Below are 26,576 nucleotides of genomic sequence, written 5' to 3' on the forward strand. Positions count from 1 at the left end.
CCTGAAAATGTAAACAATAATAAAAAGAACCCCCAAAAATATTTTGTAATAATAACATCAGAAACAATTTTGATGTAATCAATTTAGTTTTGTTACTATAATGATACTCTGCTAGGTATCGGTAGTATCGACATCTGGATCGATCATCCCAACTTTACATTGAAACTTTAGTGGTTAGCTTCTCGTGCCCTCCTGCTTGGTGTGTGTGTACCGTAAGTGTAACATGCTTAGCCATTCCTTTTTAACTCTAGTCCTCCAGTGATAATGTACATGGAAGAAACATATTTTTTTCATCACCATGGTGGTGAGGATTTGTATCTTAGTCTTACCCTCCTGGAATTCCCCTGCACGTGTGTAAGAAGTGTTACGGAAATGTAATTGTGTCACCTTTAGTGTGCAACCCTTTTGAAGGAACCTTTCACGTGTGTACAATATTTAGCACAGCTGTGATAAATATCAGTTAAAAATTCGATCCCTAGCCCAGACGCAGATGAGGAATAATCTCCCTTTTATTTATTAGTATTATTTTATTCAATTTTTATTTTATTATATATTATTATTATTATTATTACATTTTTATTTTTATTTTATTATTATTATATATTTTTTTATATATATATATTTTTTTTTTCTCCCTCTCTCTCCTTTTCATCCCGTCTGTCTGTCTCTGGCCTCGTATGTGTGTGTGAGAATGTGTCTGTCTTTGTCGTCTTACTTGTTATATAATTGTGCCATTTGTCCCTCGTTGGTGGGACCTGAGTGGGGTGGGAGGGTGGGTGGGTGGTTTGGGTTTTAAGGGAAAGGGTGTGAATAATTTACTGACTTTAAAATTGTACTGTTTCGACTGGCACTATTTTCTGTCTATTTGAAAATGCCAATAAAAAAAGTTGGAAGAAAAAAAAAAAGAAAAAAAATTTGATCCCTAGTAGATGAGCACTTTTTCTTTTCTTTTGGAGGCAATGAAACAAACATGTCAATGAATTGATGAATGCATATTTATTTATATTTATATATGCCGTCGTCCACAACCAAGACAAGAATGAACTAGTCAAGTTTGACTTGAGTAATGGTCAGCACGCTTGAGTGATGATTTGTTTGCACTGTAGATAAAGCGGATAAAGTAATTTTCCCTTCACCGTGTTACAATAATATAGCAGCTGTTGGACAGACAGAGCCTTCAAACTCTCAATGCTTCCAGTCAAAAGTGGCTTCATAACAAAGCTAACTCTGCTTCTAAAAGACATTCCCATCAGGACACAGTCATTGTGACGGTTTTTGCACTCTTTGAGTCGCCATGGACACAACCTGGGAAGACAAATCGAAGACGTGTTGACCGTGGACCAGTTGTCATGAAAGTTGAGAGCTTTAATGTGTTTCATTGCTCCTCACTTCTCTTCTACTTCAGTTGACATTGAGATTATGCGTCCTCACCTATGTAGTCAAGGCCATGCTGATAAGGCTGGGATTTTCGTTGACGTACTGCGGCTTGAGAGACCTACGTCTTCTCTTTGAGCCGGAGCAGTTCTGAAACAAAAGTGTCGACAGAGAGAAGCAGATGATGCACACGTTTCCAAGCAGTGGATAACGAGGCTATTTTATCTATCGAGCACAATTCGTACACAAGGCAATTCAAAGTGCTTTACGGAAAATTAAAAGAAGGCAAAAATAAAGATACAAAGTCATAATTCAAATTAAAATCAGAAAATACAATCATCTTAAAACATCCATCCATCCATCCATTTCCTACCGCTTGTCCCTTTCGGGGTCGCGGGGGGTGCTGGAGCCTATCTCAATCTTAATTAATTAAAGGGGAACATTATCACCAGACCTATGTAAGCGTCAATATATACTTTGATGTTGCAGAAAAAAGACCATATATTTTTTTAACCGATTTCCGAACTCTAAATGGGTGAATTTTGGCGAATTAAACGCCTTTCTATTATTCGCTCTTTGAGCAATGACGTCACAACGTGACGTTACATCGGGAAGCAATCCGCCATTTTCTCAAACACCGAGTCAAATCAGCTCTGTTATTTTCCGTTTTTTCGACTGTTTTCCGTACCTTGGAGACATCATGCCTCGTCGGTGTGTTGTCGGAGGGTGTAACAACACGAACAGGGACGGATTCAAGTTGCACCAGTGGCCCAAAGATGCGAAAGTGGCAAGAAATTGGACGTTTGTTCCGCACACTTTACCGACGAAAGCTATGCTACGACAGAGATGGCAAGAATGTGTGGATATCCTGCAACACTCAAAGCAGATGCATTTCCAACGATAAAGTCAAAGAAATCTGCCGCCAGACCCCCATTGAATCTGCCGGAGTGTGTGAGCAATTCAGGGACAAAGGACCTCGGTAGCACGGCAAGCAATGGCGGCAGTTTGTTCCCGCAGACGAGCGAGCTAAACCCTCTATCGACCCTAGCTTCCCTGGCCTGCTGACATCAACTCCAAAACTGCACAGATCAGCTTTCAGGAAAAGAGCACGGATGAGGGTATGTCTACAGAATATATTAATTGATGAAAATTGGGCTGTCTGCACTCTCAAAGTGCATGTTGTTGCCAAATGTATTTCATATGCTGTAAACTTAGTTCATAGTTGTTAGTTTCCTTTAATGCCAAACAAACACATACCAATCGTTGGTTAGAAGGCGATCGCCGAATTCGTCCTCGCTTTCTCCCGTGTCGCTGGCTGTCGTGTCGTTTTCGTCGGTTTCGCTTGCATACGGTTCAAACCGATATGGCTCAATAGCTTCAGTTTCTTCTTCAATTTCGTTTTCGCTACCTGCCTCCACACTACAACCATCCGTTTCAATACATGCGTAATCTGTTGAATCGCTTAAGCCGCTGAAATCCGAGTCTGAATCCGAGCTAATGTCGCTATAGCTTGCTGTTCTATGCGCCATGTTTGTTTGAGTTGGCATCACTGTGTGACGTCACAGGAAAATGGACGGGTGTATATAACGATGGTTAAAATCAGGCACTTTGAAGCTTTTTTTAGGGATATTGCGTGATAGGTAAAACATTTTTAAAAACTTCGAAAAATAAAATAAGCCACTTGGGAACTGATTTTTAATGGTTTTAACCTTTCTGAAATTGTGATAATGTTCCCCTTTAAAATCAATCAAATACTGTACATAAAATACTTTCAGTTGTTGTATGTACAATTAAATTAAAGTGATTTCAGCTTGGATTTGAACATTGCCAACTTTGAGGCCCGCCTCGCATCTTCATGGAGACTATTCCAGATTTTAGATTTTAAAACTGAAATGCAGTTTCACCATGTTTGGTTCTGACTCTGGGCACCAGCAGGAGACCACTGACTGACTTTCTCAGAGCTCGAGATGGTTTGCATGGCTCTAACGTGTCAGCGATGTACTTTGGCACAAGACCATGATAAGACTTGTACACAAGGAGAGATGTTTTAAAGTATATTCTCCGAGCAACGGGAAGCCAGTGCAGTGACCTAAGCACTGGACTAATGTGATTGTATTTTCTGGTTCTAGTCAGGACTCGAGCAGCAGCATTCTGGATGTACTGCGGCTGCTTTACAGCTTGTTTAGAGAGCCCAGTGAGAAGGCCATGACAGTAGTCTAACCTGCTGGAGGCAAATCTTAAATTCAACATACCGGGCTGCAGATCTGGTTTGCCTTCAGACACAGGTGGATTTTGCAATGCAGATAGATGCTAAAGCGATCCTCGTAGAACTGGAACATGTTGAAGGAAAAGGAGCTGGTTGGGCCTAGTCCGTTGACATCCACTCTCACCGTCTCATCCTCTGAGTTTGCACACCTGCTCACAAACCGACATCAACCGATAGATGAGTAATTCCTGAATCACAGGATAGATCCCCTGATGCTTTGTTGACTTATGACTTACTGTCTGAAAATGCTGCAAGCTGTTTTAAGTGTGAAGGATCACTGACCTAAACCTCGCTAAGAGTTTAAACTGGTCCACATGAAGATGGCTTTGGAAATACACTGTTGTTTAGACCAAAACCTGCAGAATCTAACTCTTGCAGTCAGAAATACAATCCAGTGGAGTTTAGGTTTACTCATTATTTTATTCAATGGAATTGTCTTAATACAGAACGGTCCATCAGAATTGAACAAGGCAACAGTGCTAATTAATCGTTAGTGTTGGACCGCAAATGTCCTCTTAGAGCTGACAAAGTGATGAAACATGCTTATAGCAGGACCAAGCTTCATTTGACAGGTTTTTATACCAGGTTTGTTCATTCACAAATGGAACAAATTGAGACATGTCAAATCTCCTCACCCATCAATGATCAGGTAGTACATGGGACTCTCGGTGGGCGATGGCCCGCTCGTTGCCCAGCACGAGTCAACAACCACAGAAATTAGGTTTTCGTCCAAGCCGGCCGTCATCAGCTTCACAAAGACGGTCTGGTTCAGTAGGATTTCTGTGTCCGCATCCAGTGCCTGAGTGTGGTTGGAGTCCAGGTAGGTGGTCATGTTCAGGATGTATTCAAAAGATCCAGACATGACTGTCTGGACCACAGAGCTGTAGAAAGAACACAGTTTGATGAATTCATCCTCATTTTTCTATCCCACCTTGCTCCACTGTCCTGGCCTCAGCTCAGATATCTCCCAAGGCTCACTCCTATGGCCAAGGCTTATATCTCCTATCTCCTCTCACTTGTACACTAAAGACCTTTAACATGTCTGACGTGATCGTCTTGGAGGCTCCAGTGTGTCACTCAGTGAAGAATAAAAGTAATGCCCTCCATGCTACTTCTTGAACATGTCAATCATCGTTCTGATGTAGTCCTTTGCCTCGTGGATAATCGCCAAGTGGAGAAGCCGTACTATAGGACAGCAAACTCACTAACCTGCAGTAATTCAGTTTTTAAGGACATTCCTTAGGGCAGTGTTTTTCAACGACTGTGCCGCGGCACATTAGTGTGCCGTGAGATAAAGTCTGGTGTGCCATGGGAGATGATCTAATTTCACCTATTTGGGTTAAAAATATTTTTCGCAAACCAGTAATTATAGTCTGCAAATGATGTGTTGTTGTTGAGTGTCGGTGCTGTCTAGAGCTCAGTAGTGTAATACTCTTCCATATCAGTAGGTGGCAGCAGGTAGCTAATTGCTTCATAGATGTTGGAAACAGCGGGAGGCAGGGTGCAGGTAAAAAGGTATCTAATGCTTAAACCAAAAATAAACAAAAGGTGTGTGTCCCTAAGAAAAGGCATTGAAGCTTATGGAAGGCTATGCAGAACAAAACTAAAACTGAACTGGCTACAAAGTAAACAAAAACAGAATGCTGGACGACAGCAAAGACTTACTCTGGAGCAAAGACGGCGTACACAAAGTACATCCGAACATGACAATCAACAATGTCCCCACAAAGAAGAAAAACAACTGAAATATTCTTGATTGCTAAAACAAAGAAGATGCGGGACATATCGCTCAGAGGAAGACATGAAACTGCTACAGGAAAATACCAAAAAAAGAGAAAAAGCCACCAAAATAGGAGCGCAAGACAAGAACTAAGACACTAAAAAACTCAAAATAAGTCAGGGTGTGATGTGACAGGTGGTGACAGTACAGCTACTTTGAGACAAGAGCTATAGTGATGCATGCTTGGTTATGCTTTAAAGTCATATCCAACAATTGCGACGACGACTTTTTATCGTCAATATCGGCTGCTGAGTTTCAGTTTTTAATGATTTCTGCTGGTGGTGTGCCTCCGCATTTTTTCTATGAAAAAAAATGTGCCTTGGCTCAAAAAAGGTTGAAAAACACTGCCTTAGGGGATATATAAAGTACTTAAATTAAATTGACTTGAATTGAATTCAGTTGATGGTAGGAGTCCCTACTCTCAAATATAACAACATTTGGCTGAATTAGTTGTGCTTGTTAAGTCCATGTACACCAGACCTGAAGTACCAGTGTGCTAGGATTTGAACCTTGGAGCCTCTGAGGGAAAGTCCTTAAAAACTGAGCTAGTGATGATGCCTCTTCTGGAGGGATCCGACTGCCACTAACCCTCCTCCCAACAGTAATCAATCAACTCACTTATCCTTGATTTTGAAAGTCATGCCATTGATATCTGGCTGTTCTAGGAAGCAGGAGAAGTCCAAATGGAAGGAGTCGTAGCGCATGATGCCATCAGGTGTAGCCATGCTCTCTCTCATGACGGTGTTCTTGTAAAATATTTTGCTGTCGTTCACCTGCATGATCACGGAGATCAGAGATTATTCATGAAGTTTTGAACAGTACAAGTGTCAGGACCAGAGCGGCACCCACCATGACCACTGCCCCACAGTTATTGCTGGTGTTGAAGTAGAAGTTCACCATGTTGTACATGTCCTTATGACCTCTACAGGACTCGTCATTGAGGTGCAGTTTAGTGTAGTCGATGCCCCTTTCCTCGAGAAGGCAACCGGCCACAGTGAGTGTAGCATTGTTATCTACACAGACTGACTGATTACCTGAAGATCATGAGCAAAATTAATGACCTGGCTATTCGAGGAGAACTTCAAGCATGGTAGGAGGAATGACTAGAAATCCATACAAGCTGTAAAAACCCAGTTTCTTACCCACAGTATCATTCATTTTGAATTCAGATAAGGCACGACAGAAGCAAGCGGTTTGACCATTGATGTCATCAGCACAGAACTCGTGAAACAAGCAATTATTGTCCGGACAGAAGATCTCATGGGCAGCTGAAGAAAGGGAACAAAGACGAAGATTAGAAACACGACAAAACACTTTAGTGCAATTTGTTTGTGTCTTACGGCATTGGGCATTGGACCTCCAGCCATCCACCGAATGGTTCTTCAGGCTGCATGCTTTAGCATAGGCCTCATGGAACATGCACTTGACACCGTCCAGATCTGTGTAGTTGCACCTGGTCTGGATGCAAGCAGCGATGTACGGCTCCGGGTCGACGTGCGCGTGACAGTCGGCGAAGTCGGAGCCGTTCATGACATGACATCTGTAATGAGAGATGAAAGGATGGAATGCATGTCAAAATCGAAGAGGAGCTTTTTTTTATGTTTCTGCTCACTGTTCAGTCACTGTGGTGCAGTTGATGGACTCGTCAGCTGGCTCGCTGTACATCACCTCACAGCTTGGGGGCAACAAGCAGCAAAAGGGAGTTGATAGATACACACACAGTAGAAAATGATGAATCTGCATTTTTTTTAATAAAATTTACAAAATCTTACTCTTCCAAATAAGACTTTGCTTCACCCAAAGTCAAGCTTTCGTTGACACACAGACCGTTCAGATGTCCAGCAAGGTCCTCTGGTTGAGGATAGAACACAAGTCAGTGTATTCAAGAACTTTGAAGACCCACGCTGGCACTTAATCATCTAGTACCTATGTGTCAAAGTCAAGGCCCGTGGGCCAGATCTGGCCCGCAAAGGATGATATTTGATTAGTATTACAACCGGCTCGCAGGCCACAGCCGCCTGCTGCTGTTTTGCACGCACCAATACTCCATCAGTGTTGGTGCTAGGAATTTTCAAGTCATAAAAACGGGGCCCCACAGTAAATTTTTGGGGTCCCACGTTTTTGTAACCGTTTTGAAAACAAATTATAAATGTATGCATTATCCTGTTATATCTCACATTCTATAGTGTTTAAAAATAATAATACAAAAGAAAACACATTTTTATGCATATGTAAATGCATTCAATTATAAACATTCATTCACATTCTTCTTTCCTTCATGGATCTAAACTTTACCGGTATTTTTTTCTATATTTTTATTGTAATATTTTCAGAATGTGTTTGTTCTATTTTTGGCCAATGTAAGACAAAGAAAACAATCTGAAGTTGTCTTTATGATGGTTTTAATAGTCCGGCCCGCGTGTGCACAGATTTTCCTCCATGCGGCCCCTGAGCTAAAATGAGTTTAACACCCCTTATCTAGTAGGTAAGTCATAACCCCGCACTGCCCGATGGTGGAAACCTGTCACTGTTTTTTTGCGTCTGTATTAGAATTCCCCGAAAGTTCGGCTTTATCAGTGTTGCATGTATTTTTACACTTTGAATACTGGTTTGTCGCGTTTGTTAAACGTTCACGTTCAATCTGGTATTCAATAGACAATTGTTTTATAACCATAGCGAGTGGACAAAGAAAGTAAAGCTCAACCAGTTCAAAACAGAGGGCTCAGGATCAGACTCATGCCATTCATCTCTCATGTGGGATGGTATGACAATAAAGTTATGTGAATCCTTGAATGAAAGGTATGTAAGAAGATTACTTATCAATTTATCACTGCCCATGTGAAATTTACTGCGAAATATAGATTTGTTTATAGGTCTTAAAGGGGAACATTATCACCAGACGTATATAAGCGTCAATATTTACCTTGATGTTGCAGAAAAAAGACCATATATTTTTTGAACCGATTTCCGAACTCTAAATGGGTGAATTTTGGCGAATTAAACGCCTTTCTAATATTCGCTCTCGGAGCGATGACGTCACAACGTGGCGTCACATCGGGAAGCAATCCACCATTTTCTCAAACACCGAGTCAAAACAGCTCTGTTATTTTCCGTTTTTTCGACTGTTTTCCGTACCTTGGAGACATCATGCCTCGTCGGTGTGTTGTCGGAGGGTGTAACAACACGAACAGGGACGGATTCAAGTTGCACCAGTGGCCCAAAGATGCCAAAGTGGCAAGAAATTGGACGTTTGTTCCGCACACTTTACCGACGAAAGCTATGCTACGACAGAGATGGCAAGAATGTGTGGATATCCTGCGACACTCAAAGCAGATGCATTTCCAACGATAAAGTCAAAGAAATCTGCCGCCAGACCCCCATTGAATCTGCCGGAGTGTGTGAGCAATTCAGGGACAAAGGACCTCGGTAGCACGGCAAGCAATGGCGGCAGTTTGTTCCCGCAGAAGAGCGAGCTAAACCCCCTATCGACCCTAGCTTCCCTGGCCTGCTGACATCAACTCCAAAACTGGACAGATCAGCTTTCAGGAAAAGAGCGCGGATGAGGGTATGTCTACAGAATATATTAATTGATGAAAATTGGGCTGTCTGCACTCTCAAAGTGCATGTTGTTGCCAAATGTATTTCATATGCTGTAAACCTAGTTCATAGTTGTTAGTTTCCTTTAATGCCAAACAAACACATACCAATCGTTGGTTAGAAGGCGATCGCCGAATTCGTCCTCGCTTTCTCCCGTGTCGCTGGCTGTCGTGTCGTTTTCGTCGGTTTCGCTTGCATACGGTTCAAACCGATATGGCTCAATAGCTTCAGTTTCTTCTTCAATTTCGTTTTCGCTACCTGCCTCCACACTACAACCATCCGTTTCAATACATGCGTAATCTGTTGAATCGCTTAAGCCGCTGAAATCCGAGTCTGAATCCGAGCTAATAGCTTGCTGTTCTTTCCGCCATGTTTGTTTGTGTTGGCTTCACTGTGTAACGTCACAGGAAAATGGACGGGTGTTTATAACGATGGTTAAAATCAGGCACTTTGAAGCTTTTTTTAGGGATATTGGGTGATAGGTAAAATTTTGAAAAAAACTTCGAAAAATATAATAAGCCACTGGGAACTGATTTTTAATGGTTTTAACCATTCTGAAATTGTGATAATGTTCCCCTTTAAAGATGTTAAAACTATGGATATTCATCACATTTTCATACCAGTAATTTAATGTTTACAAGAGTTTAATATTTCAGGTCAATTAAGATAAAAAGGTTCTAAAGTTTTTTTATCAAATGCAAAAATGTAAAAAGTACTGACAATTTTGCTGCTAACCCAGCAGGCACAGGACATAAAAACCAGGAACCAATTTTGGTGAAAAAGTTGGTAGCTTACATTTTCCTTTTAATTATCGTCTTAAAGGGGAACATTATCACAATTTCAGAAGGGTTAAAACCATTAAAAATCAGTTCCCAGTGGCTTATTTTATTTTTCGAAGTTTTTTTCAAAATTTTACCCATCACGCAATATCCCTAAAAAAAGCTTCAAAGTGCCTGATTTTAACCATCGTTATATACACCCGTCCATTTTCCTGTGACGTCACATAGTGAAGACAACACAAACAAACACGGCGGAAAGAACAGCAAGCTATAGCGACATTAGCTCGGATTCAGACTCGGATTTCAGCGGCTTAAGCGATTCAACAGATTACGCATGTATTGAAACGGATGGTTGTAGTGTGGAGGAAGGTAGCGAAAACGAAATTGAAGAAGAAACTGAAGCTATTGAGCCATATCGGTTTGAACTGTATGCAAGAGAAACCGACGAAAACGACACGACAGCCAGCGACACGGGAGAAAGCGAGGACGAATTTGGCGATCGCCTTCTAACCAACGAACTAGGTTTACAGCATATGAAATACATTTGGCAACAACATGCACTTTGAGAGTGCAGACAGCCCAATTTTCATCAATTAATATATTCTGTAGACATACCCTCATGTCAGCAGGCCAGGGAAGCTAGGGTCGATATTCTTCTCTTGACGGTGTAAGCCAAGACATCCAGGGGGTTTAGCTCGCTCGTCTGCGGGAACAAACTGCCGCCATTGCTTGCCGTGCTACCGAGGTCCTTTGTCCCTGAATTGCTCACACACTCCGGCAGATTCAATGGGGGTCTGGCGGCAGATTTCTTTGACTTTATCGTTGGAAATGCATCTGCTTTGAGTGTCGCAGGATATCCACACATTCTTGCCATCTCTGTCGTAGCATAGCTTTCGTCGGTAAAGTGTGCGGAACAAACGTCCAATTTCTTGCCACTTTGGCATCTTTGGGCCACTGGTGCAACTTGAATCCGTCCCTGTTCGTGTTGTTACACCCTCCGACAACACACCGACGAGGCATGATGTCTCCAAGGTACGGAAAACAGTCGAAAAAAACGGAAAATAACAGAGCTGATTTGACTCGGTGTTTGTCCGAGAGCGAATATTAGAAAGGCGTTTAATTCGCCAAAATTCACCCATTTAGAGTTCGGAAATCGGTTAAAAAAAATATGGTCTTTTTTCTGCAACATCAACGTATATATTGACGCTTACATAGGTCTGGTGATAATGATCCCCTTTAACATTTTAAACAGCAACACTTATGTAAAACATAATTCGACAGTAAACAAGACATGGTAACGTAATTCAATGGACTCCACTATCGAGTTACGCTATCGGTTGCTTTTTGCGAGGAAGCAGTCAAATTCGACAGAACACCGGTACCAAATGTCTTTTAATGGCTCACAGTTACCTTTTAGAACCCAGCCAGGACCCACAGTGTAGAGCACAGCAGAGTTGCCATCAAAGTAGAGCTTGGTGTGGTACGTGTCGTGTGTCAACATGGCGGAGACCCCAGTTATGTCCTTATAGAGCTCCACGCCGCTGTGGATCTCAGAAACATTTCCGAGGTCCACGTACTCAGCATTGACCTGCATCAACCACATGTTTGACTGCAGTAAAGAGATTCAATTCAGTTGGCAGTGAGTGGGTGGATGCCGAACTCACCTGAACTTTCCCGCCTTGGCCCAGGTTAATGACGGCGTCACCCAGGTCGATGAGCACATATTCCAAAAACATCACGTCTTTGCGGCGGCGCGCATTGAACACGCCCACCACCTGCATGTCCAGTTCTTCCACAAGATCGTAGGCACAGTGATTGGGGATGGAAGTGGAGCCACCCCGGTTGTTAATGACGGTGGACCCGCTCACCGTGCACAAGCTGGCATCCCTTACACAGCTGGGGGTTGGGAGTGCGGGGGTGTGGGGTTGGTTAGCATTGTTAGCATTAAACAAAACATTTGTTAACAGATGTCGTTTTGAGTCTTTACTAGTCATTAGGCTGAGGAGCGAAGTCCAGGTAGGCCGAGGCATTGCACTTTATAAAGCTGCCCATGGAGTCGCATGCCCTTGTGTCAGGAAAATGAAGTTGATCTGGAAACAACACAACCATCAACCAACAAGCGGGGAATGACGGGGAAAACCATGAGGACCAGACACATTCCATGTCTTTCACAAACCTTCGTGTCTGCAGCCGCTCACCAGAAAGTGGTTTGTGCTTTCAACGGACTCCCAGTGGTCCACTACCAAGCCGTTCACCTGCACTTCTGCATCCTACACACCAACCCGAGCCCAACATGTACAGGCGCACAGAACGTTAAATATGTTGTCCGTATGGTACACTCGCTTACATCAACAGTAAATTAAATATGATGTAAATATGATTACACATTCCAGCTGGTACAGCTTTGCAATAGAACGTTGGTAAGCCTCACTCCCTGATGCCTTAAGAGTCACGCTGGACAACAAGCCGGCGGCCTGGTTTTGAGCCCAGGGAAAGACGCAAGAACTGGACCAGGTCGGTTAAACTGGTGGCTAGGGATGGACGATATGGCCTAAAATCTATCTCACGATATACAAAACCCAAAACCAGTGAAGTTGTCACGTTGTGTAAATCGTAAATAAAAACAGAATACAATGATTTGCAAATCCTTTTCCACTTATATTCAATTGAATAGACTGCAAGGACAAGATATTTAATGTTCCAACTGAGAATTTTTTTTTTTTTTTTTACAAATAATCATGAACTTAGAATTCAATGGCAGCAACACATTGCAAAAACGTTGTCACAGGGGCATTTTTACCACTGTGTTACATGGCCTTTCCTTTAAACAACACTCTGTAAACGTTTGGGAACTGAGGAGACCAATTTTTTAAGCTTTTCAGGTGGAATTCTTTCCCATTCTTGCTTGATGTACAGCTTAGGTTGTTCAACAGTCCGGGGTCTCCGTTGTGGTATTTTAGGCTTCATAATGCGCCACACATTTTCAATGGGAGACAGGTCTGGACTACAGGCTGGCCAGTCTAGTACCCGCACTCTTTTACTACAAAGCCACTCTGTTATGACACATGCAGAATGTGGCTTGGCATGTCTTGCTGAAATAAGCAGGGGCGTCCATGATAAAGACGTTGCTTGGATGGCAACATATGTTGCTCCAAACCTGTATGTACCTTTCAGCATTAATGATGCCTTCACAGATGTGTAAGTTACCCATGCCTTGGGCACTAATACACCCCCATACCATCACAGATGCTGGCTTTTGAACTTTGCGCCTATAACCATCCGGATGGTTCTTTTCCTCTTTGGTCCGGAGGACACAACGTCCACAGTTCCCAAAAACAAATTTGAAATGTGGACTCGTCAGACCACAGAACACTTTTACACTTTGCATCAGTCCATCTTAGATGAGCTCGGGCCCAGCGAAGCCGGCGGCGTTTCTGGGTGTTGTTGATAAATGGCTTTCGCTTTGCACAGTAGAGTTTTAATTTGCACTTACAGATGTAGCGACCAACTGTAGTTACTGACAGTGGTTTTCTGAAGTGTTCCTGAGCCCATGTGGTGATATCCTTTACACACTGATGTCACTTTTGATGCAGTACCGCCGGAGGTATCGAAGGTCACGGGCACTGCCGCTTACATGCAGTGATTTCTCCAGATTCTCTGAACCTTTTGATGATATTACGGACCGTAGACGGTGAAATCCCTAAATTCCTTGCAATAGCTGGTTGAGAAATGTTGTTCTTAAACTGTTTGACAACTTGCTAACGCATTTGTTCACAAAGTGGTGACCCTCGCCCCATCCTTGTTGGTGAATAACTGAGCATTTCATGGAAGCTGCTTTTATACCCAATCATGGCACCCACCTGTTCCCAATTAACCTGTTCACCTGTGGGATATTCCAAATAAGTGTTTGATGAGCAAATCCTCAACTTTCTCAGTCTTTTTTGCAACACGTTGCAGGCATCAAATTCCAAATTAGTTAATATTTGTAAAAAATAAAGTTTACCAGTTCGAACATTAAATATCTTGTCTTTGCAGTCTATTCAATTGAATATAGGTTGAAAAGGATTTGCAAATCATTGTATTTTGTTTTTATTTACCATTTACACAACGTGCCAACTTCCCTGGTTTTGGGTTTTGTATATTGCAGCCTTTTGTGATTGCAAAATAAATTACCATATATTTTTGGTATGTAAATGAAAATAGAATATTTTCTAAATAGGTTGCAAAGACCCGATATGTGGCTGCTGACATATGCAGTACCGTCATTTCCTTTGTATTATTTTGTCAAAACTATTATTAATCTACTTGTTAATTTACTGGTTACTTTCTGTTGTAACATGGTTCTATCTATCCTTCTATGAGAATGTAATATTCACTTGTTCTTCTGTTATTTGGATACTTGACATTAGTTTTGGGTGGTACTAGAAATTTGGATATGGATCCGATACCAAGTAGTAACAGGGCCTACCAATGCTGATACTGATACTTCACATTTTCAAGATCATTGAATGATTAGAAAGGTAATCAGAAAAAAAACACAGGATGGCGGTGTAACAATACCAACTGAATATTGAAATTATTTCCCTTTTATTACATACGATATTTCAAGCAAAATAAGTAAACACAAGCAAAAACTACTATTGGATCGGATTTACGTCCTTTGGTTTCTGCTCTTAAAATACAGGGATTAATTTCCTGAGTTTGTAAACAACATCCATCCATCCATCCATCCATCTTCTTCCGCTTATCCGAGGTCGGGTCGCGGGGGCAGCAGCTTAAGCAGGGAAGCCCAGACTTCCCTCTCCCCAGCCACTTCGTCCAGCTCCTCCCGGGGGATCCCGAGGCGTTCCTAGGCCAGCCGGGAGACATAGTCTTCCCAGCGTGTCCTGGGTCTTCCCCGTGGCCTCCTACCGGTCGGACGTGCCCGAAACACCTTCCTAGGGAGGCGTTCGGGTGGCATCCTGACCAGATGCCCGAACCACCTCATCTGGCTCCTCTCGATGTGGAGGAGCAGCGGCTTTACTTTGAGCTCCCTCCGGATGACAGAGCTTCTCACCCTATCTCTAAGGGAGAGCCCCGCCACCCGGCGGAGGAAACTCATTTCGGCCGCTTGTACCCGTGATCTTGTCCTTTCGGTCATAACCCAAAGCTCATGACCATAAGTGAGGATGGGAACGTAGATCGGCCGGTAAATTGAGAGCTTTGCCTTCCGGCTCAGCTCCTTCTTCACCACAACGGATCGATACAGCGTCCGCATTACTGAAGACGCCGCACCGATCCGCCTGTCGATCTCACGATCCACTTTTCCCCCACTCGTGAACAAGACTCCGAGGTACTTGAACTCCTCCACTTGGGGCAAGATCTCCTCCCCAACCCGGAGATGGCACTCCACCCTTTTCCGGGAGAGAACCATGGACTCGGACTTGGAGGTGCTAATTCCCATCCCAGTCGCTTCACACTCGGCTGCGAACCGTTCCAGTGAGAGCTGAAGATCTTGGCCAGAGAAAGCCATCAGGACCACATCATCTGCAAATAGCAGAGACCTAATCCTGCAGCCACCAAACCAGATACCCTCAACGCCTTGACTGCGCCTAGAAATTCTGTCCATAAAGGTTATGAACAGTATCGGTGACAAAGGGCAGCCTTGGCGGAGTCCAACCCTCACTGGAAACAGGTCCGACTTACTGCCGGCAATGCGGACCAAGCTCTGACACTGATTATACAGGGAGTGAACTGCCACAATAAGACACAAACCGTTGTGCCGTTGTTGTAAACAACAAAAATGACAAAATGATTTGGTGATAATAGTATTGACCATATAGTACGGAGCCCCTAAAGGGACATGCTGTTCTATGCGCCATGTTTGTTTGTGTTGGCATCACTATGTGACGTCACAGGAAAATGGACAGGTGTATATAACGATGGTTAAAATCAGGCACTTTGAAGCTTTTTTTAGGGATATTGCGTGATGGGTAAAATTTTGAAAAAAACTTCGAAAAATAAAGTAAGCCACTGGGAACTGATTTTTAATGGTTTTAACCCTTCTGAAATTGTGATAATGTTCCGCACTAGAAAACTGTCTGACAGCTCAGGATTTTAGCTTGATGATTAGCGCCCCTGACTTTCAATCAAGGGACTCTAGTTCGAGCCCAGGGCAGGAGAATGGAGCTGGACCATGCAGCTTACAATAGTCCAGTGATTCTCAAACCACTAACAGTACGCGGGCTCTATCTAGTGGTGCGCCAAATAATCACTTAACTAAATATTTAAAGACGGCTTTACTGTTCAAACTGTGTGCAATGTTACAGTGGGCAAAATATTACATTTACTTGTTAAATAAAACGTCTGCCTTGTTTTTATTGAATACTTAGTCCAGCTATGCTACTGTAGTTTAAAGGGGAACATTATCACAATTTCAGAATGGTTAAAACCATTAAAAATCAGTTCCCAGTGGCTTATTATATTTTTCGAAGTTTTTTTCAAAATTTTACCCATCACGCAATATCCCTAAAAAAAAGCTTCAAAGTGCCTGATTTTAACCATCGTTATAAGCACCCGTCCATTTTCCTGTGACGTCACATAGTGAAGCAAACACAAACAAACATGGCGGAGAGAACAGCAAGCTATAGCGACATTAGCTCGGATTCAGACTCGGATTTCAGCGGCTTAAGCGATTCAACAGATTACGCATGTATTGAAACGGATGGTTGTAGTGTGGAGGCAGGTAGCGAAAACGAAATTCAAGAAGAAACTGAAGCTATTGAGCCATATCGGTTTGAACCGTATGCAAGCAAAACCGACGAAAACGACACGACAGCCAGCGACACGGGAGAAAACGAGGACGAATTTGGCGATCGCCTTCTAACCAACGATTGGTATGTGTTTGTTTGGCATTAAAGGAAACTAACAACTATGAACTAGGTTTACAGCATATGAAATACATTTGGCAACAACATGCACTTTGAGAGTGCAGACAGCCCAATTTTCATCAATTAATATATTCTGTAGACATACGCTCATCCGCACTCTTTTCCTGAAAGCTGATCTGTCCAGTTTTGGAGTTGATGTCAGCAGGCCAGGGAAGCTAGGGTCGATATTCTTCTCTTGATCATCTTGGGACGGTGTGAGCCAAGACATCCAAGGGGTTTAGCTCGCTCATCTGCGGGAACAAACTGCCGCCATTGCTTGCCGTGCTACCGAGGTCCTTTGTCCTTGAATTGCTCACACACTCCGGCAGATTCAATGGGGATCTGGCGGCAGATTTCTTTGACTTTATCGTTGGAAATGCATCTGGTTTGAGTGTCGCAGGATATCCACACATTCTTGCCGTCTCTGTCGTAGCATAGCTTTCGTCGGTAAAGTGTGCGGAACAAACGTCCAATTTCTTGCCACTTTCGCATCTTTGGGCCACTAGTGCAACTTGCATCCGTCCCTGTTCGTGTTGTTACACCCTCCGACAACACACCGACGAGGCATGATGTCTCCAAGGTACGGAAAACAGTCGAAAAAACGGAAAATAACAGAGCTGATTTGACTCGGTGTTTGAGAAAATGGTTGATTGCTTCCCGATGTGACGTCACGTTGCTCCGAGAGCGAATATTAGAAAGGCGTTTAATTCGCCAAAATTCACCCATTTAGGGTTCGGAAATCGGTTAAAAAAATATATGGTCTTTTTTCTGCAACATCAAGGTATATATTGACGCTTACATAGGTCTGGTGATAATGTTCCCCTTTAATGTTGGTCACTATGGTGGTACTTGGAGAGCCAAGTGTTTTCTGAGGTGGTACTTGGTGAAAAAAGTTTAAAAACCACTGCAATAGTAAATTACATGTGATGTAAATATAGTACACTAAATATGATGTCTGGCCAACTAACGGACATGTAAATAATGTTAATGTTGTGTATCGACAGTTGTTTACTTGTCATGACTGGTTGGATGTTTTCAGGTGTGATACCAGGCGGACAGAAAAACTCACCAGGTTGGCTTCAAACAGGTTGAAACGTATACTTCCTTGCTGGCCGAATGTACGGAAATAGATGGCAAACTGAAATGCGAGGGAATCTGACATGAGGATGTGTCGTCTTAGCGGTGAGTAAGTGTGGACCACACAGGATGTGACTTACCACGCCATCGCCGGTGTCTGTCGTCATTTCCAGGACCGTGTAGCACGGTGACGTCCCAGTGAGCTCTGGCAGCGCGGTATGAAACTCTGACCCAGGCCCCGCTTCCACCATGAAGGACGACACGGCTCCATTTTGCGGCCCGGTGTGCGCGATGTGGAAGCAGTTCAAGCCGTTGTGTTCATCGAAGCAAACATTCACCATGCCACCGACAATGTCCACCTGTTGTCAAAGGACCGAAGCACTCTGCTGATTGGCTGAGTTGGTCTGCCTTCAGGTGTGGAGAGGAGGGACACTCACAAAAAGGGTGTTGTATGTTTGTCCGTAGAAGTTGATGGGACAGCTGCTGGCGTCAAAGTCTGCCATGAATTGAGCGCTTGCACCTGTGGACAAGGAGACACCTTGAATAAAAGGAAGATGGAATTCTGATCTTTCATTGCCACCGTTAGCTTAGTAGACTATGTGACGTCCAGTTTTTCAAGTATACACGCTGGAATTTCAGACAATCACACGGCTGTGATGCTTGCTGTCAATCTGTCATTTATGCATTTGCTCTAACTCCACTGACAAGGAGCCTTTTAACGAAGGCTGGCTCCACCAGTTCATCTCCTTCACCTTTATGTTCTTTGAAGAAAAGTCCCTTGACTGGCCTTTGTCCTCCACGCTGACACCAAGACATCATTTGTATACTATACCCTTTAAATAGTCACCCATTCTAGACCAGTTGATCTGCCGTCTCTTTTCTTATGCGCTCCCTCTCCTGCGTGGAGAGGATATCAGGTGACCACAGATGAGACGCTAGCTGTTCAAAGTCGGGACCCGGAGTGGACCACTCCTCTGTGCATCATTGGGGGCGTCTCTGCGCTGCTGACTTGTCTCCATTCAAGATGATCCCCTGCTGGCCCCACTATGGACTGGACTCTCACACTATTAACTAGATCCAATCGACATCCATTGCATCGGTCGCCCAGGGGCGGGGTCCCCACATCTGAGGGCCCCATCCGAGGTTTCTCATTGTGCCCATTGGGTTGAGTTTTTTCTTGCTCTGATGTGGGATCTGAGCCGAGGATGTCGTTGTGGCTTGTGCAACCCTTTGAGAAACTTGTGATTAAGGGCTATATAAATAAACTTTGATTGATTGATTGACATTTAACTGTTGACCACGACATTGAGTTGAGTTGAGTTTATTTCGAACACGAACATACTTACAATATGATACATCACATAATTTCATATAATTTCTCTTTACAACCTGTCCGAAAAGAATAAAAAAGAAGAAAAGGTAATTTAATCCTACCCCTTTCCCACTTCAGAGCACTTATTAATACATAGGTTCACTCCTTCTTTTTGGAACACAGTGAAATATTAGTACAACAGTTCTTGTAATAGATAATTAATTTCAGTATGATTAACATACTGAGATGAAGAATATCTCGTTTTCAATAAGGTACAAGGTATTGCTTAAAATTCTTCTTCTTTGTACTTTGTAAGCACTTTTAATTTGAACAGCCTCTTAATCTGGATCATATTAGTACATTGTTTAACTTCTTTGCTCAATCCATTCCACATACTGATATACTAAAGGTTTTATGTGTTGTACGTGCATACAAATGTTTTAAGTTGGTTTGTCCTCTTTTGTTGAGAAGAATTGTTGTACATTCTTGGGTAGCAGATTATAGTTTGCTTTGTACATAATTTTAGCTGTTTGTAAATGCACCAAATTGAAATGTAATATTTTTGATTTAATAAATGAAGGGTTTGAATGTTGTCTATATCCAACATTATCTTTTTTGTAAAAAGGTTAAATGGTAAAAGGATTATATTTGTATAGAGCTTTTCTACTTTCAAGGTACTCAAAGTGCTTTGACATTATTTCCACATTCACCCATTCCCACACTGATGGCGGAAAGCTGCCATGCAAGGCCCTAACCACGACCCATCAGGAGCAAGGGTGAAGTGTCTTGCCCAAGGACACAATGGATGTGACGAGGATGGCGGAAGCTAGGATCGAACCTGTACCCCTCAAGTTACTAGCACAGCCGCTCTACCACCCGAGCCACGCCACCGGTTAGTAACTGAAGCGTCATTTTGTAGTTAATTCCCCATATTTCTACACAAAACTTCAGATATGGTAACACTGGCGAGCAATAGAGAATATGGAGTGATTTTTGTCCAGAACGTATTTTGCTATATTTATTATTGAAATATTTCTTGCTGCCTTATGTATATGTATATGTTTTATATGAGATTTCCAGTTCTATTTCTCATCTATCATTACTATTTCTATTATGGTTTCTTTTACTCTTTCAATGTCTACTCCGTCTATTTGTATTTGTGTTTGACTTTCTCTTCTACTGTTACCATTGACACAAACTTTATCTGACTGGGCTTTGTCCTCCACATTGGCACTAAGACATCCAACTTTTGACCATAGTATTGACACGGTTGTTATAGGACTGGCCTTTGTCCTCCATGTTTAAACAAGGACGTTATCTGACTAGCCTTTGTCCTTCACTTTGATAGTAAGACATTATTTGTCCTTCGTGTTGAGACTAGGACTTAACCTGAATGGCCTTTGTCCTCCACATTGACACTAAGACATCCAACCTTTGACCATGACATTGACAAAGGTGTTATAGGACTGGCCTTTGTCTTCCACTTTGATAGTAAGACATTATCTAACTAACCATTGTCATCCATGTTGACACTGGGACATAACCTCAATGGCCTTGGTCCTCCACGTTGCCTTTAAGACATATGTTTGGCCTTTGTCCTTCACGTTGTCACAAATACATCTGACTGGCCTTTGTCCTCCACAATGACACAAGGACATTATCTGACTGGTTTTTGTTCTTCATGATGACACTAAAACGTTTTCTAACACAATTTTGTCCTACACAATGACACTCAGACCTTATCTGACTGGCCTTTGTCCTCCATATTGCCATTAAGACCTTATCTGACTGACCTTTGTCCTCTACCTTGACACTAAATCATAATCCAACTAGATTATGTCCTACACATTGATACTCAGTCCTTTTCTGACTGACCTTTGTCGTTCACAATGACACTAAGACCTTATCTGACCGGATGTTGTCCTCTACATTGACACTAAGACCTTATCTGACTGGACTTTGTCCTCCATATTGACATTAATTAAGACCTTATCTGACTGGACTATGTCCTCTACATTGAAACTAAGACCTTATCTGGCTGGACTTTGTCCTCCATATTGACATTAAGACCTTATCTGACTTACCTTTGTCCTCTACCTTGACACTAAGTCATTATCCGACTAGATTTTGTTCTTTACTTTGACACTAAGTCATTATCTGACTGGACTTTGTCCTCCACATTGACTGTCAGATGTCCAGAAGGTGAGGATAAAGTCAGGTTACCTGGCAACAGGCTGACGGCAGTCGTTACGACCAGGAGGAGGAGCATGCTCGTGATGAGCGGTCAGCTGACAGAGATCTAGAAAACACATCAGACATTCATGAAGGGAAGTTCAGCCCACCAGCATCATGCATTCATCATAAATGTCAGTCAAGGCAGTTAAGATGCATGTTGATATTTAACTCGCAGGTGCTAGAAGTTAGCAAAGATGACATATTCAAGTCAAACAGGACATACTGGATAATCACTTGTCTTCTTCGATGTGGCTGAGAGGATTGTGGTATAAAGTATGGTATTTATTACAGCTTTGAGTGATGAGAAGACAAAACCTGCCAGGAGCTAGTCGTGACAAACGAGCTAAACCAGACTGAGGAATTCCAGCCTGGTGGATATGTACTTGCATCCCCTACACATTGTGTGCATTATACATTTCATAATAGCAGTCGAAACATTCACCCTTGCAGGACTTTAGGGTCTTCCATAAAGCCAAGTGAGAACCACACAGAGGTGACAAAGTTCAAAGGACCTGCTCAACAGTTTTACCAAAAACACTTTTCAGACCTTTTACGATGATTTAAGCATTTATATTCAGTTTTGAAGACCAGGATGTGGTCCAAACAACATGCCAAATATTAGCCAAATCCTGCCCGAGCTAATAAAACCTTCTGGATCCAATCAATCAAACAAAGTAAAAGCAATTTTAGAAATCTGAACAAAGTCTTTGATTTCAAACACAAGACCTATTAGGTGTTGTTAAGGTTTTAAGTGTTTAGGTATTAAAAGAGGGAAGTGGTGCTTACATGAGGCAGACGTCCTTGAAGTTCTGGATGGAGATGCTCCTTCTTCAGTCTTTGGCTGCCCCAGAAACAAGCTAGACCTTTGCAATGCTGCCTTTTTAAGGCCGCCAGCTCTCATCTTCTCAAACTGGTTTATCCTCAGAACATTCCAGCGATTTGTGACATTTGAGCAATTTGGTAACGTCACAGTTTGTGATGTGCAGGGAAAAAATGAATAGACGTCAGCAGTGTTTCATGCCAGAGATAATCATAGAGGGTGAAGACACAACGTGAGGCTGGTGCATTCCAAACACATCTTGAAGAGCAAAAAAAGTCTGTATCTTTTGCTTTTGTAGTGTGAGAAAGATAGATGAAGGTACCTTGTCATTCTTCATGTGAGATACTTTCCCATAACTTGGACCTTACATTGGAGGCTAAATGTCCTTTAACATCATGTGCTGGATGTCACAGAGCCAAACATATGCTTCTCACCACCAAACATTGTGGTGGTACCTCAAGTTAGCTACAGTACGCTACTTATGGCTTCTCAACCCTGGATTCTTTAAGGATCAATGGAATAACTAATGAAGTCTAGTTCTTTCATTCAAGGCTCGTCCACCGCTAGCAAAGCAAAACCATTGTGTACCACAACTGTGATGAGAGAGCTGATAAGGTGACAGTTTGACCATTGGGATGTCCCTCATGTATAGACACAAGCTAAATCTTCACAGCCAGTAGACGTCAGTTGAACTTAGCAGATCCTTCTAGAAGTTTAAAAGCTCGATGAACAGGAAAGCGCTTTTCATAGTGAAACCCATTGTCCACATCTTTAAGCTACATTTAAACCAGTGTTGGTGGCACTGGGAGCAGATGGGTAAAGTGTCTTGCCCAAGGACACAACAGAAGTGACTAGGATCGAACCTGGAACACTTAAATTGCTGGCACGGCCCCTCGATCGACTGCCCCAATACATAGCACTTAGCAACTGTTTACCGGCAGTTGCCATTTTGTTCTTCAGCACAAAGTCTCACCATGGCCTTCCTGTCTAAAGGCCCTTTTCCACAAAAAATTCTGGACTTTTTAGTTCCTAAAACTATAGGTTCCTGTAGACCTGTGTAGTTTTTTATTTTTACTGCATTTAAGGGTTCAGGGTAGTTTATACAAATCTGATAATGTAAGAAAACGTGGCGCAGGGAATAATTTCACCACACCTAGTGTGTGTGTGACAATCATTGGTACTTTAACTTTATAGTACATTTCTATATGATAACATGTAAATAAATATAACATATTAAGTCATACTTATTTTATTAAAGTGTAAGTAAATACAAATACAAAGCAATAAGATAGAAAACTATATGATTAAAAAACTAAGTGTACCGAATTTTACACAATAAGTCAGGCTTTTGTCCAAGTTCCTGCGCTGAAAAACAGCCTAATATTATCTTTTGCCTTCTTATTATCTGGTGACTTGTAAGATTGGTGTTTCGCTAGGATTTTGTTTAAATCACCTTTTTGTGTACCTATCTGGCCTTGTGGCTTTCATCAATCCTGCAACTTTTAGCTTTCTTCTGATCTTTTTCCTACCGTAACGCCACCATTCCCTTCTCTCTGCATCCTGGGTCCACCCTTCAAACAATCCTTGACAGTTTGTCTGCACTTTGCTTTCTATAAGTGTGCCAGTGGAAAAGTGCTACCAGATGATTATACTGTCTAAAGAACCTATTCTGCAATGCACTTCCCTGAACACTATGTTGTATCTAATCCATACTTGCCAACCCTCCCGGATTTTCCGGGAGACTCCCGAAACTCAGCGCCTCTCCCGAAAACCTCCCGGACAAATTTTCTCCCGAAATTCAGGCGGAGCTGGAAGCCACGCCCCCTCCAGCTCCATGCGGACCTGAGTGACGTCAGGTGCACAACACCGCGTAAATCGTTGGCCAACCAAAAAGTAACCCCAGTACGCTATAGCAAACATTCACCAGGAGATGGCAACAGACAAACATAGATCACTATTACATCCATCCATTTTCTACCGCTTATTCCCTTTTGGGGTCGCGGGGGGCGCTGGAGCCTATTACATTCCTCCCCTTTTAGAAATGTATAGAAGTTACTCAAAATAAATAAACAACCCAACCAAAAAATGCAGCAGCTCAATTAAAAAACTGTACTTAAGCCACATTCTTTTCTTTTTTTTTTTTAGAACTGAACTCTTAACCCTCATTTGTAAAAAATAACATGCTTATTATACAAACAGCATTTGTACACCTTTAACACAGATTTTTATACTGTCTTCAGAGATTCAGTTTTTTTGGTGGTACTCGAAACCTTTCTGGGTACCTGCGAAAGGGTGTTCAGCATGGTTGGAAAAATAGTGACAGAGAATAGAACAAGGATGGACAATTCAACCCTTAACTTAACAATGAGTAGATGAGTGTTATGTGTGTGTATATGTGTAAATAAATGAACACTGAAATTCAAGTATTTATTTTATTTATATATATATACATATATATATATATATAGCTAGAATTCACTGAAAGTCAAGTATTTCTTATATATATATATATATATATATATATATATATATATATATATATATATATATATATATATATATATATATATGAAATACTTGACTTGGTGAATTCTAGCTGTAAATATACTCCTCCCCTCTTAGCCCCGCCCCCAACCACGCCCCACCCCGACCACGCCCCCCACGCCCCACGCCCCACGCCCCACCTCCCGAAATCGGAGGTCTCAAAGTTGGCAAGTATGATCTAATCGTGTTCAAAGGCCTAAAGTGATGAGGACGAACTTATCTAGAGATTTTTCTGTGACCTTTTAGAAGCTTGACCAACAGATGGCAGTGTTGCAGTGTCGACAGAGAGAAGACACATTGTACTGATCAACATTCAAGCATAGAATAAGAAGAAGAATCATAAAATGTGTAAACATTATATGATGTGATAAACAGAGTTGGGTTGGTTACTGAAAAGCAGTAACTAGTTACAGTTACTAGTTACTTCATTTCAAAAGTAACTCAGTTACTAACTCAGTTACTTACACCAAAAAGTAATGCGTTACTGTGAAAAGTAACTATTTAGTTACTTCTTTTTTTCTTTTTTCTTTTTTTTAAAGCTCCCATTAATGCCCTTTTAGCCTTCATTTCAGTACTGTTATTGCACTGGAGAATAATACAATCTGTTGATCAACTTGACATGCATTTGCATCACTGAACTCTGCTAAGCAATGTGGTCTACATACAACACACAAAGACAAAGATATGTTACAAAGACCAATTTGTTTCTGGCCAGAACAAATTGACAAAACTATTTTAAATAGCTGCAACATAACGTACATAAGTAACAAACAGCATAATAACAGCATAGATGTAAACCAAGAAAGGCACACACTACATACACAAAGCCTAACCAGGCATTTTCTTCCTCAAGTAATTCTGATACAAAATCATGTCTGAAGCCCAGAACACTCTCCACATTTCCCCAGTTTTAGATTAGAGATAAGGAAAAATCGGCCTGGCCCACTAGGATCCCTCTTTATGTTTGTGAACTTTATAGTCTATACATTTAGAGTGATGTGATAATCAAACACTCTAGAAGTCTAGAATGAAAGAGTATATAAGAGAATTGACAGCAACGTTCCCTCTCAGGAGCGCGCCTGTGCAATTGTGCACTGCTCAAGCGTCCTCTGCGCACGGCAAATCTATGCCACGCACAAAATCAAATAAAAAAATAAGCGCATAACAATTTTCGACACGACACGGACATGACAGAGAAAACCGTTTTCGTCATCATTGTTCAAATATTGTAACGTCTGTCGAGACGCTTTGAGGACATGAATTCCATGCATCACTTTACTGAGCAAAACTCTTTATTGTCGGCCATAAACACATCACCAAAACATTAGTAAAAAAAATGATATCTAGCAAAAGTGGTCATTTTCTGCAGGACAAACCAGACCAAAAGTAACTTTGTTTTATCAACAGCAGCCGCTTGCTCTTTCTCACGTGCCCCAACACTTGCACATATGGCACTGAGCCAGTGATGCGTTTACAGCCACACAAAAAGTCGGACAACTCCAACACCACACATAAAGTGTAATTCCAGGTCGTTACACTATGATTTACCAATCAAATGTGTGCTTATTCTAGTGTCATTTATTAGGAATCTTAATTTATAAATATTAATCATTAAATGCTGTTAGTATATTAAATAAATACTAATAAAAATATATTTTTTACAAACAGGAAGTTGCAGGAATGTACACATGATCCCCTGCTTACATCTCATTGTGCAACATGTGAATGTTTTAATGGGAACTAAATGCAATGTCTGAAAGGGGTACAAATTATTTCCAAAGCAGGACCTCCACCCAGACAAACAATACAAGTACACAGTTCATGAAAAACAATATTTGTTGTTATTGTCATTGTAAGTGGGCCTAAACACTTATATTATAGAAA

At 41.9% G+C, this 26,576-nt stretch overlaps 1 protein-coding gene across 2 annotated transcripts in view; it reads right to left on the reverse strand.

Moving 5' to 3' along the window:
• Positions 1–1,022: 1,022 nt before the first annotated feature.
• LOC133613138 (alpha-tectorin-like) overlaps positions 1,023–26,576 on the reverse strand; it is a 72,040-nt gene continuing 46,486 nt past the window's right edge. For both annotated transcript variants that reach the window (XM_072914583.1, XM_061970524.2), the window contains 18 exons: positions 21,317–21,392; positions 18,219–18,301; positions 17,922–18,140; positions 17,774–17,842; positions 11,973–12,066; positions 11,784–11,886; positions 11,461–11,692; positions 11,207–11,384; positions 7,193–7,271; positions 7,033–7,095; positions 6,761–6,960; positions 6,563–6,688; positions 6,270–6,454; positions 6,039–6,193; positions 4,276–4,521; positions 3,627–3,789; positions 1,432–1,524; positions 1,023–1,305 (listed from right to left, as the gene is read on the reverse strand). In XM_072914583.1, the coding sequence (XP_072770684.1) occupies positions 1,432–1,524; positions 3,627–3,789; positions 4,276–4,521; positions 6,039–6,193; positions 6,270–6,454; positions 6,563–6,688; positions 6,761–6,960; positions 7,033–7,095; positions 7,193–7,271; positions 11,207–11,384; positions 11,461–11,692; positions 11,784–11,886; positions 11,973–12,066; positions 17,774–17,842; positions 17,922–18,140; positions 18,219–18,301; positions 21,317–21,362 (2,334 nt within the window). In that variant the 5' untranslated portion in view covers positions 21,363–21,392 and the 3' untranslated portion in view covers positions 1,023–1,305. The remainder of the gene's footprint in view (positions 1,306–1,431; positions 1,525–3,626; positions 3,790–4,275; positions 4,522–6,038; positions 6,194–6,269; positions 6,455–6,562; positions 6,689–6,760; positions 6,961–7,032; positions 7,096–7,192; positions 7,272–11,206; positions 11,385–11,460; positions 11,693–11,783; positions 11,887–11,972; positions 12,067–17,773; positions 17,843–17,921; positions 18,141–18,218; positions 18,302–21,316; positions 21,393–26,576) is intronic.

This window comes from Nerophis lumbriciformis, linkage group LG13 (genome assembly GCF_033978685.3).
Source record: "Nerophis lumbriciformis linkage group LG13, RoL_Nlum_v2.1, whole genome shotgun sequence".
Classification (NCBI taxonomy): domain Eukaryota; kingdom Metazoa; phylum Chordata; class Actinopteri; order Syngnathiformes; family Syngnathidae; genus Nerophis; species Nerophis lumbriciformis.